This window comes from Topomyia yanbarensis, chromosome 3 (assembly GCF_030247195.1).
Source record: "Topomyia yanbarensis strain Yona2022 chromosome 3, ASM3024719v1, whole genome shotgun sequence".
Taxonomy (NCBI): domain Eukaryota; kingdom Metazoa; phylum Arthropoda; class Insecta; order Diptera; family Culicidae; genus Topomyia; species Topomyia yanbarensis.
In genome coordinates this window covers 8,543,551-8,557,102 of record NC_080672.1, presented here as the reverse complement: position 1 = coordinate 8,557,102, position 13,552 = coordinate 8,543,551, and the positions used below count along the sequence as shown (strand labels likewise).

The following is a 13,552-nucleotide window of genomic DNA, read 5'->3' as shown; positions in this document are numbered from 1 at the left end:
CGAATTTCTCGCCAACTCGAACAAATGTTGGCAGCCCCCTCTCAGATTTTAATGAAACTTTCTGTACATGAGAACTTTGTCACAAAAAACCACTTTGCTTACTTTGTTTTTCCAAAAATGATCTAGAGGGTCAAACTTTTTTTTACCAATTTTTTTCCAATGGCTATAGTCGAAAAATGGCAAATCCTGCAAAAAATGTTGTAGGAGTGTTTTTTTTACAAAATTAGTCAATTTTTTAATAAAAATATTGAAAAAAATTCTTTATCAACTACACCGAAAAAAATCGATTTTAAAAATTTAAAGTCGATTTACAAAAAAGCTCCATGTTTGATTTGGATGAAATTTTGTACTATGCTATATTTCACGCTAAGGAGAAAAAATTGGGTAAACACCAAAATTTCTCACTAGGAGTTTAGTGTAGATTTCTGATGAGACGAAGTCGAAACGAACCCATGTAAGAAAGAAATTTTGTTCCAAGATAGGTAATTGTGTTCACTACCTACCGTATAAAAAATCCAAGTTGGGCACTTTCAAGGAAAAAAAGTTATTTAAAAAAACCTTTTCCTTGTTCAAACTGATTTTTTTTTCAGTGTCTTTTTATCGAAAACTAAACCAATGAAAGTCCTAATCATCTCAGAATCTGATTTCCTAGTTGGTATCAGTAACGAAGTTGGTATTCGTTTCGCATATTACCCTGGTTACCTGTACCTTACCTGCATCAATACTCATTTGACCAAATAACAGTACTACAAAACTAAGCCCTTAAAGCAGTCTAGTAACAACAGTTGTGAAGAGCAGCTCTAGTAAAAATATCATTATAGATCAATTGTATAAATCAAAGTCAAACAGTATCAAGTGCTGAGCAAAGATAAACAATCCGAAGTGAAATCGTAATAATTCACGCCCGGAAGTCGCCATCTTGGATTTAAACATGGCGTCAGACATAAGTTTCTGGCACCGACTCGTCACGACCATTCCGAAAATAAACAGTCAGTCTAGATTCTACACTGTGAACTCTGGACTGTGCACTCTTCATGCTGGATTCTGAACACCTGGTTCTGGCCTCGATATTCTGTGCTATAGACTCTGGATTCTGAACTATGGTCTCTGGGGTCTTGATTCTGGACTATGGAATCCGAACTCTAGACTCTGAAGTCTAAACTCTGAACTCTGGCATCTGCACTCGGGATTCTGGACTCTTGGCTCTCCTATCGGGACTCTGGATTCTGGTGTCTGGACTATGGACACTGAACTTTAGATTCTGGACTCTTCACTCTCGTCGGTGGATGATGGACTCTTGGCGCTGGCCTCGAATTTCTGTACCATGCACTCTGGTATCTGGGGTCTCGATCCTTCACTCTGGAATCTGAACTTTAGGCTCTGCAGTCGGGTCTCTGGACTGTGGGCTCTTTCCTCGGGATTCTTGACTCTGGATTCTGATCTCTGGGCTCTTAACTCGGGACACTGGGCTCAGTATTTTGGGTTGAGCTCTCTGGACTCTGGATTCTGGTCTCTGGGTTCTAGGCTCTGTGCTCTGGAGTCTGAACTCTTGCCTCAGTATTTTGGGTTAAGTACTTCGGGTTCTGGATTCTGGTCTCAGAGCTCTGGAATCTGGCCAAAAAATTTGGGTTGCGGACTCTCGGCTCTGGACTCTGGACCCAGGATTCTCGACTCTGTTATCTGCACTCTGAATTCTAGACTCTGCATTTATAACTCAGAGTTCTGATCTGTCGCCTCGAGATTCTGTGCTATGGACTCTGGACTGTAGACTGTGGTCTCTGAGCTATGGGCTCTGGGTCTTTATTCTGGACTTTAGACTCTGAGCTGTGGACTCTGGAACTCTGGATTCTGAACTCCGGACTCTCTCCTCGGGACTTTGATTTCTGGTCGCTGGGCTATGGAATCTAAACTCTGAATTACCGAATCTGGACTATGGATTCGGGACTCTAAACTCTGGTCTTCCTATTTTGGGTTAGGGGCTCCGGACTTTGGGCTCTGGACTCTCAATTATGTGTTGAGGACTCTGGACTCAGTATTTTGGGACTGGTTAGACTCTGGTTTCTGATCTCTGGACTCTAGGTTTTGGACTCTGCGCTCTGGACTCGGAACTCTGAATTCTGGACTCTGAGCTCTGTCTTCGGAACTCTGGGCTCTGATCGCTGCGCTATGGACTATAGACTCTGCATTCTCGACACTGAACTCTGGATTCTGGACTTTAGACTCATCTCAGTATTTTGGGTTAAGGACTCGCTACTCTGGATTCTGGTCTCACTCCTCGGGACTCTGGGTTATGGAATCTGGAGTCTAGGTTCTCTCCTCGGGATTCTGGGTTCTGGTCTCTAGGCTATGGACCCTGAATAAAAATACACTAAAAAAAATTCAGATTGGGCAAGGAAAAGTTTTTCTTCAAATAACTTTTTCCTTGAAGTGCCCAACTTGAATTTTTGACGGTAGGCAGGGAACAAAATTTCATCCAAATCAAAGATGTTTTTTGTAAATCGACTTTAAATTTTTTAAATCGTTTTTTTTTAGTGTAGGAGCCGATGAAGAATTTTTTCAATATTTTTATTCAAAAATTTGACTAATTTTGTGAAAATCACTTTTAAAATATTTTTTGTAGCATTTGCCATTTTTAGACTAAAGCCATTTGAAAAATCATCATTTTCTAAATCATTTTTGGAAAATGAAACTATCAAAAGTGGTTTTTTGTGACAAAGTCTTCATGTACAGAAAGTTATATTAAAATCTGAGAGGGTGCTGCCAACTTTGAATACGTTTTAGCGCGAAATTCGTCGTAAACTTCGAAAATTATTACTTTTAATTAGTTTTTCGTTAGGCTAAGTAGATATTTAAATTTTACCTGTCCTGATGTTCTAATTAATAAGTGTAGATTACGTTTCCCTAAAGTTTCCAACTTTACCGTTGGTCCCATTTTAAGACAATTTTATGTTTATTCGCCCGCATTTGATTCAATAGGATTTATTTTTTCCAAGTAAATGCAGAGATAATTATTTAGTGAAACGTAGTAAAGAAGTTTTAGGTTTGAGTAGGAACAATCAATTTAGGCGATTCACCTCGCGCAATGCATTTTTTATATCTCAAGTTTCGTCACTCTGATGTGGATCCCCCTGTCAGTCGTTAGGTAGGGTTGGCGTTCGCAATCAACTCGAAGCAGGGGTGTTCGTGGCGCGATGATCGACGTTGCGGAACTAACACTGCCCCCTTCAATGAATTGAAAATCCGCATGAGACGCATTCCTTGCTACGTCAACGTCGAGTACTGCGAGCTGTACTGCCGATCGCTCGTATATTCCATTATCTTGGTGGCAATCACTTGTCCTTTGGGCCAGCAGTTCCAAGGCAACTAATCGTTGATCATGATTGGCCTTACTTTCGTAAACCATTTGGCTTGCGAGTCAGAGAAGGAAGACAGTCGTGGAACCACTGACACCAGAACTGGTTCGCCGTGGTTTGTGCTGGTCGCCAGTTCCACGAAGGCAGTCCACTGGACGACCCAAAGATAAATTGGTTAGGTGTTAGTACTAGAGACTGGTCATCGTCGAGCGGAATTTCGGTCAGAGATCTTGAGTTCACGATGCATTCTACTTTTATAAGTATGCTTCTTGGACTTTCATCGGTTGGCAAACGATTTGGAAGCATTTTACTCAGGTTCTGTTTGACTGAACGATTTAGCCTTTCCCATGCTCCGCCCGTATGATGAGACAGGGGAGGGATAATACTTCACTTCGTGTACGGCTCAGCTCGACGAGTTCTGCCTTTAGTTCCTTGTTTCATGTGGATGACACGCACGGTGAGGCAGATTTCCAGGACACTCCAAAGGTTTCTCCGTTCGAGGATCAATGCGTACTATCATAGGACCAAAGTAGTCCACCCCGATGTGGCTGAAAGGGCGGCTGTAGGCTTCTAGACATGAGGCTGGCAAGTCGCTCATCATAGGTACCCACGGAGGAGCACGTTCATTTTTGCAGAACTGGCAGCTATTGCGCACTGATTTGTAGAGGACTTTTAAAAGCTGGAATGTAGTAGCGTTGTTTCACCTCATTTATTATAGTCTCGTGATCTTGATGTAGGATCCTTTGATGTGCGTCACAAGAAGTTTGGTTACGGTATGTTTTTACGGCAGAATGATAGGATTAACTACGCTGCTATCGGTGAATGTGCAAGCGTTCGTTCGCCCGCGATTTCTTGGGATTCCCTTTTCATCTGCGAACGGATGAAGACCAAAAAGCGGGTTGCTTTTGGGTATTTTGTTTTCCAACGGCGATGGTAGGTTTGCGGACATAACTGCAATCTTGTAGCCGTAAGCGCTACTCTGGGCGATCTGGTACAAATAGAACTCGGACCGGACTAATTCGTGGTAGGTTAGCGTTCCAGGGGATTTGGGAATATAGCAGATAGGATCCTGGAAATTACGAATGGCCCCGAACATATATGTAGTGACTTTCTGAAGAACGTACCAACGGTTGAACCTGTCTAGTCTATAGTCGGATCGAGAATATTAATGTGAAGGTATGGGCGTAGCTCTGTGTCGGTAGCTCCACTCATCTTTTGATTTCCAAAGAAGATCGAGTTCGAGAAACCATCGACACCCCCCTTCTTAGTTTCTTCGGAACCCATCGCCATTCCGCGGAAGATTAGTTGTTTCTAGGGTTTCACTAACTTACGCGTCGACGTATCTCTGCAGTCTTCAGAAGTAGCGTTTTTAGACCATAATGGAGAGCGATCCCATAATTGTGTTCGCCAGTCCAGCTCCAACAATAGTTGCTTGTAGCTGGGACTGGGGTACTGACAGGAATTTCAATGGTGCTACCCTAGTTTTTACTCCAACGCATTCAACTGTGTTTCCGTCTTCGAAACGTAAGTAGACAACTGCTTCAAATCCGTTCTCGCTCGCGTCTGCGAGTGTACGAATTCCGACAAAGATGCTTTCTTCTACCGACATAGTGGTCGGGAAACATTCTTTTTTTAATATAGGATAACCGAGGTACGACTTGCAACAATTTCAGCCATTTTTCGAATTGAGAATCGTGAATCTTCTCGTCCCAGTCGACGGATGCTCTTCAGATCCCTTGTAAAAATATTCGGAGGAACATCATGAAGTGGCTGATCAGGCCGAGTGTGTCAAAATCATCATCCATCAATGTGCGTAAAATCTCACACTTTTTCGGTCGCCTTTTTCCGGACAATAGGTCAGGATCATGCCGGGTCTATATATTTTACGTGAAGCAATCTGCTATAGTATCCCACCACATTCCAGGAACTGTCTCGGTGGTGTCTGTTTTTCCAATGCTCATGCTTTTTTCTGTAGTTTTCTTTAACAGAAAACGTAGATAGTACTGATCCGCAGATCTCATCCGGATTTGATGATATATTTCCCGGATGTACCCTAAAATCACCACACGTAACTCAAGGAATTGAATCAGGACGGACATAAAGAACGTCAGTTGATCGGGTCCCTTGACGAGTACGGAATGAAACTCCGTATAAAGTAGCGGCCGCGTCCCAGACGAATCATGTCTTACCGGGTTTGTTAGGATTCATCGGAAACATTGGGAAGGTACCAAACTCGTTCGCAAGATGTCTTTAGTTCCTCTTCAGTGTGTTTTCTGATATAGCCTTTGGCTAGATAGTCATTAATTTTAGAGTTAAGTACCTGAGCAAGGTTGTCATCCTTCTGCGTCCGCAAATCGCCTTGCTATCCGGAAGCCTAAAATTATCGTACCGCCATAAAAGACCGGAGTCGTATCCTCCGTTCGTATATCTGGTCAACGAATGCAGCAGTTCGTTCGCTCTTTGCTTGTCGTTGGATAGAAGCAGTTTGTTTGTTTTACTAATTCCAACACTTTCGAGCCAGAAGTACCGCTTCATGGCCTCATGCAGTTCCTCGTCTGATTTGGTTTCGCATTCACACAATTGAACACTGTCATGATTGATTTGGCTGGCGGATTTGGCATCTCTTTTGCTGCCCTGTGTCGATTATCACCACCGGCCAAGATTGAAACGGTCCTCAGCGACAAAGCGCCACATACTGAAAGCTTGGATATTTGGGTTACGGTTGTTCCGGGAGTTTCTTGCCTAGTCCAGCTTTAACGTCGGTGGCAACCTTTCCACTAACTCGTATCTCAGGTACATGAAATCTCCTATTTCGTAGGCTTCTACCGTTGCAACTAGATTCTATAGGCTGAGCGCGAAATGAAGCACAGTGTCCCGCTTTTCAATGCCAGGCGATGGCAATTAGCGGATCTTCCAGACGATTGTTTGTATAAATGCTTCCGATCGTCCATACAGCATCTTCAGGATGGACATTATTCCGTCGTTTCCTTTAAGGTATTTACGCAGCCTGAACGGGGTTTCCTCGTTCGAAAATTCGAAGAACTGAGTTGAAGATTGAAAAGAACTGCTGCCAGTCTTCCGGATTCCCACCGAAGTCTACCAGGTCTTTCGATACGTCCTGTCTAGCGGCTGGCTGGCTTCGATTCAGTTTATACGTAAAGTCTTCTTTACCGCGATTGAGGTACTGTAGTAGATCCTTGTTCGGGAATGAAATCTAAACCATCCGTAAAGGTTTCGCTCTCCCTCCGGTTCATACGCTGTGTACGTACATCAAAACGGCAGTTTGGATAGCTCTGTGATCGTGGTTGATTTGGAATTGATTCTTCGCAAAGGTTCGATGGAGGAACGCTTCGTTCGAACGTTCTCTCGTGAGCTACAAGGGGTTCAATAATTGCTGACCTCAGTGCCCATTCGAAGATAGTTACCTATTGCTCTAAAGTAAAGTAACCGAAAGACCCACTGCATGTTTCGGGGGTTTCCCATCGGATCTACAATCGCAGGCGGAGCTCTATGCTCTACAGTCAGTAGCTCGTTGACTAGTCGTGCGACACGATCAATGTGTTCTTACCGTGGCTCTTGCAGAGGATCATTTTGCCTTTAGAGTACCTGAGATTTGCGCGATATTTGTTCGTACTCCGGGTATACGTCAACGAGGCCTGGTATAAGGAATCAGTAGCGACCGGCCCAAATGACACGTTCCCTATGTTGATTATCTTTTCATTATTTCCTGGTGGAAAGGATTAGGGAAGCGGTAAGGTTAGGGATAAGGGAAATAACTACATGGAGAATACGGAAGTATTCTTCATTCCCAAGGGAATAAAAAGACACTTCTCGATGAGCGGATATGTCAACACCCCCGAGGGGATAATAAGATAACAGAACGACAACACCCCGAAGAGATATTGGCATTCAAATACGGCCTAAACTATAGCTCTTTACCACACTGGGTTAGGAACAATAGCATATCCTTTAGTTTCAACTCTCTATACATAGATTTATACATGTATGGAGAACCATAAATTCGGATACGTAATTGCATTACTGCAGGGCAGTTACGTATCAAATCATATCAAGTTCCGTAATCGGATTCACAAAGATCACACAAATGATACACAGCACGCTGAATAGTAACCATGTGATAATTGAGTTTGCAATGTCCAGTCAGTGCCTTGACTAGAACACTGCAATTCTGCTTGGAAAAATGCAACAAATTCTTGGACATTTTCGGACTCACACCTGGCAGAAAAGATTTTGTTTGAACGCAAGTTTACGCCAATGGTTGGCGAATCTTATGCTTTACCCAACTTATCGACAGTGGTAGAACTGGTTCTGGATCAACAAAATTGGTCGCAGCGCCTGCTCTAGCCAACTCGTTCGCCCATTCATTTCCAATAATGAACCGGAATGACAGGATATCCATAAAAGGTAAATAGCATCTGAAATGCTAAGTTCTTCGAATTGAGTTCGACAGGCGCTTACTAATTTCGTCACACAGAATCACAAATATTTCTGCTTGGAATACGGTACAGTATCTACTAGGCGAATGAGATTAGTTTAATCTCATTTCACGACAATAGACACCAGTATAGGCTCGGCCCACCAACAAAGACCCGTCAGTATAACAGTATAACCGTCGTCACGAGGAGGAATTCTCCCATTGAGAGTTTTAAAAGGAAAATTACATGTGAGTGCAAGGTCACTGGGAGAAAGTATATACTCAACTCAAGTAACTATTTGTAGCCATAGCTCACAGCTACGATGGTAGAAAAATTTTGGGCGAATCTCTACTCCAACAATTTCGGGGACGTAATAGAGGAACCGCCAAGACCACGATAGAGCTGAATAATATGCCGACTTTTCATCTAGACTAAAGTTGCGGCCACTTGCCGCAAGGCCGGCTAGCAGAACATCGAAGAATTTTTGTACAAGTAGTCATACACGTAAGATTTCAGGAAAATATGATTTATCGAATTATCTTTTATAGTTTTTTTATCATTACCATTCGAATTAGTCCATGTTTTATTGCATGCATTATCAGAGCTTCGACCAACAATCATTAAAATATTTTGATGATTAATCCAGCGAAAGGTTATTAAATGAAGAGCTTTTCCTTTCGAAGAAATAATAATTTAAAATTGAATACGCATCCTCAACGTCAGCTGCATCTTATAGCGTAAATAGACTGATTACACTGATGGCATTTTCGCTTTTGACAGTACACTACACCGGTGTAGTCGGCGCTACACTCATTCAAACTTGGGTGTAATTAGTCTATCTCTTTCTTTGCACTACACCGGTGTAGCACCAAGAAAAAACGAAAACGCTATGAGTTTGAATGAGTGTAGCACCGACTACACCGGTGTAGTGCACGTCAAAAAACCAAAAACGCCATTAAAAGACCTACAACAGCACTGTTTGTCAAAGCCTACTTCGATACTGTGTTCGGATCATGGTTGAAAAGGACTAGCAACCATTTCAAATAAACAGAGATTTCTAGTAGGGCGCAGGCGTAGTGTAGTTGGTTAATCGATTACCTACGCATCTTATCTGGGTTCGATTCCCAACCCCGCACATAGGGTTAGAATATTTTAATAGAGATTTTTCTAACCAGAAAGTGGCGAACGATCCCCTTTAATCATAGTAAAAAAAGATTTCTAGTAATATTCATCATTCACAACTCAAGCAGGTAACGAATGGCGTACTTATCAGAGCAATTAGTGAACCCATGACTTCCACCAGTATTCAAAGTTCAAGTATTATCATCATATTTGTTCCTCACCCACAACGATCGCTCGCTAATGAGTGCGATAACACTTTACAGGGGACGACCGTCAACAAAGAGACACACTATCGAGCTGAAAGCCAGCCTTTCACAACATTTTTTGTAGGTCAGCCTCTGGGATCAGTATGTGGATATATAGTAGAGTACTGAAACCCCACTGTATTCCAGTCCAGGCATATTTTTTAGGACAATTGGTTGGTAACAGTGCATTGATTTCGAGAAAAACGCGTTTAAAGTTTGAATCGCAGCATCCTTTACATTATAATTGGAAAATACTTTTTACCATAATTGTTTATTGTTTCATATTTCAAATCTGGTAAAAGTGGAATGTAGATGAAGAAATTCTTTATCCAGTGCTATCATTAACTCATTTTTTGATGTTTTGCGACTTGGTCCGGTCTGACTTGACACCGACCAATTGTTAAATTTTAAGAAAGATAACGATACTTCTCGATAAAAGTAATCTTCAGTGCCATTAGCCACGAAAAAAAAAACTTTTGCCGTTCCAAAAGTTTTTCTTCAATTAATGTACAATCATACTCTGACGCTTCCATCAGAATTTTTCATCTATGCAAACCCTACTTATTTCTACCGTTTCACTGTTCCTGCTGTCTCACTGGTGCCGGTACTCTCCTGTGCAATTTTTCACGATAAAATGGAACAAAATTTCAAACAACAAATATGTAGGTCAGGCTATAAAATACACTGAGCGTACCTCCTCACAAACATGATTGTCGGAAACTTCCACCAATGACAAAGATTCGTGCTAATATTTACTTACGGTCAGTAACAACAGCAACGCCTACTGCAACACCAGCGCAGCGTTAGTTTTGTTACGCGTGCAATAATTGCCCAGTCATATATGTAGTGCTCACTCTATGCAGCTGAGTGCTATTTAGAACGTGTGGTTGGGACACGTGAATCAGTTTTAGCAATTGTAGCAGCATATGTGCAATGCATTCCACCGGCGTCCGAATGCGGATCGTAACAAATGATCGAACTGACGGAACTGTTTACTCACTTACTACAATATGAAAGATCATTTCTTTACTGGATGCTTGGGTGATAATGTTTTTCATACGAATTACGTTATCAAGCAGGCACTTGTTATCCTTCACATGTCATGAGTCAAATTGCAGTTTGAATTCGTAAGTGAATTCTTCTTCTTTTTCCCATTGTCAACTTAACCCTTGTAGATCTGGAAAGGCTTCAAGACTCTTTAATGAATTTAAAAATTAACTAATTTATATGTTTCAAATTTTCGTTTCGGTTAATTTTATATTAGTTTTATCAGAATCAATCTCATAATCCGACACTAACTTAGAGCCATGCCTGTGCTAGCGCAGGATTGACGATAGCTCCAAAAACGGAGATGCAATTTGTGTTCCTGAGCAAAAGCCCAAGTCCTTCCTTAGCATAGTGTTAGTTTAAGAAATTTTTCTATCTACCGAATATTGACATTCTTGAATGTGCTCCTGTAAAATATAAAACTAACATTGGCTGACTTTTATATAATTTCGCAGATTGACGGAAAAATAGAGCTACCTACCAAAGAATCTGTCTAAATTGGGCGAAGCTACAATAACTGTGATGCAGAGGAGGAATATGATCGACCAAGATTGCGTGAATGAGTTTGTTCATGTCCCAATTGATAACAATTAAAGAGTGAAGAAAAGTACAGAAAGTAAGAAGCGATTCAAACGGTCCAACAGTTATTAGTGAGTGTTTGAAAGAAATAGCTGCGTGTAAGACTAGACGAAGAATGTGTGCGATATAAGCTAGACGTGAATAAATTTAATACGAATAAGAGTGAGAAAAATCTAACCAAAGCAAAGTCAACCCTCGTAAATGTGTGCTTCGCCGGTTCTGTGATTCGGGTGCCGGTGGTGAATTTGTGGAATGGAAGCACTGAACCCTAACGAAGTTGGTCCACAAACTTCCACCGGCAAACCGACGTCGTCAGTGATATCGGAGCTGCATTGTTCCAGTATTGGGGAACTGGTGCAGAATGAGACAACCAGCGGAAACGTCATACGGTTTGCCATAACCGCTAGCAGCAACATGTCTTCTGATACGGAACTCACTCAACGTCTCACGCCTAGTGCGAGCTTCGGTTCCAGCAGTGTGACTTCTGCTGAATGGGGAAGCGATTTCCGCGCGGCGAATCAGCTCGTCATGAAGAATCCCGACTGCGAGATGAAGCTAACCGCAAAATCGGACGGATTGCATGTGATGGTGGAGTAAGTATCACTGTTGTGATTTTATTTTGTGTGACGTGCTAAGTTCTAGTTATCTGTTTTTGTTATTTATCCGCTGGTATGATATATCAGTTTCATAATGGAATGTTACCCAGGTGTTCATTACACACTTATTGTGTAACATTGATTAATGATTGGCGTAACAAGAACAAGTCCCTTCACAATAACTATGAAATGCCCTCGAGATTATACCCCGCTCTATGTTTATAATAAAGTTTTTTTAATTGGTTTTTGAATAGAGTGCTGTACACAACTGGAACTTTTCTGGTACGATTTAATTTTTTTGATTGCAAAATGGCACACATTAGAAATTAACTGAAAATTTTGGTTTAGATATGTGACTTAGGGCCAATTTCTTCACCCTCGCTTAACGTTTAAACCAAGTTTAGACGTACTGGTGAATGTGGTTTAAAAGATAAGCGAGGATGAAGAAGTCGGCCCTGAATGAAAAGGTTGTAACTATGCGAAAATTCGTGAAGCGCTTTTGAATTCATCACACGATTGTAAATTCCGTCAATAACATGTTTGTGGAATACTATTCTTTAGATTAACTGCCTGGAAGACACGAAACTGCTGTTCTAAAAGTGGTATCTCTAGTGAGGAAGAATAAATCAATGACCAATGAAGCGGGAACAAGCGACGAAATGATCCAGTGTATCAAGGAACAGAACAAACCGAAAACCTATAAAAGCAGAAAATCGCCAAATAAAATGAAGAACAGAGCAACGGACTGCACCAAGAGTCCGAAAATTGAAAAATATTTTGGTGGACTCAAGAGCCCTGCCAGGTCCACAATATTATACTACCGTCATATCGCTCTGAGTGTTTGCAGTGGTGTGTGCTTCGAGAAGCATAGTACCTGTCTACTGTTTTATCCATATGTGCTCTTCGCCAAATCAACTCTCAATTGGCTCACGGAAAAGCATAAGGATTTCGTTGAGAAAGACATCAATCGACGAATAGCTCTCAGCTTCATCCCATCGAATTTTACTGGGCGATTGCGAAGATCAAAGCAGCAGGGAATATTTATTTATTTATTTGTCGTCAAACAAGAGTAGACCGTTTTGTTACAACGATAAAATATAGTATACACTTAAAACATAAAATACTAATAACTAAACTAAACACTATCTGGTTTACATAGCACCACTTTAGGATGTTCCTTATAAGCGAATAGAATTGAAATATTTTTTAATTTGCTTTTTGTCATTGTTAAGTCAATAGCTTCGCAGTGCTTGTTGTAAGTTGCCATCATCTGATTTAATGGTCCAAACTTGGCATAATTTGTACGATAATTGTTTGTTATAAATGTATTTCGGATTCGTAACTGCCGGGAAGGTATATAAAAATTAAGTTTAGATAGAAGTTCGACTGAATCAATACGACACGAAATTATTTCGTTTAGAAATGAAACCATTGCATATTCTCGGCGCTCTTTTAGTGTTTGGATGTTAATGAGCATACAGCGAGCTTTATAAGAAGGGAGAGGAAATCGTGTCCAACCTATTTTGCGAAGTGCAAACAATAAAAATTGCCTTTGTACTGATTCTATTCTTTCTTCATGTGTGATTGAGAAAGGTGACCAAACTATGCTACAATATTCCAGTATTGACCTTACATACGAGATGTATAATGTTTTAATTGTATATGGATCATTAAAATTGTAACTAAAACGCTTTATAAATCCAAGCATGTTATTTGCTCTATTGATGATTGTGTTGTAATGGTCAATGAATGTTAATTTTGAATCTAGAATGACTCCCAAATCTTTAACTCTTTCGCACTTTTGTACCACTTGATTTCCTAGAGTGATTGAAATGTCAGGTGTATTTCGTTTCCTACTAAAAGTTATTGCATTACATTTTTTTACGTTTAGTTGCAGAAGGCTTTTGTTACACCAGAGGTAAAACATGTGTATTTCTTCCTGTAATATCTTTATGTCTTGTTCGTTCCTAATTTCTAAAAAGAGCTTCATGTCGTCGGCATAGATAAGAACTTTTATGTTTTTGAGAATGTATGATATGTCGTTTACGAATAAAATGAACAAAAGAGGGCCTAGATGGGAGCCTTGAGGAACTCCTGATGTGACTTGAATGGGATTCGATTTCTTCCCTTTAAATCTAACTATTTGTTGACGGTTAGTTAAATATGATTCGAGC

At 40.9% G+C, this 13,552-nt stretch overlaps 1 protein-coding gene across 2 annotated transcripts in view; it reads left to right on the top strand.

Moving 5' to 3' along the window:
- Window positions 1–13,552, top strand: part of LOC131694343 (uncharacterized) — a 55,900-nt gene that overhangs the window by 20,411 nt on the left and 21,937 nt on the right. For both annotated transcript variants that reach the window (XM_058983017.1, XM_058983015.1), the window contains exon 2: window positions 10,659–11,375. In XM_058983017.1, coding sequence (XP_058839000.1) covers window positions 11,035–11,375 — 341 coding nt within the window. In that variant the 5' untranslated portion in view covers window positions 10,659–11,034. The remainder of the gene's footprint in view (window positions 1–10,658; window positions 11,376–13,552) is intronic.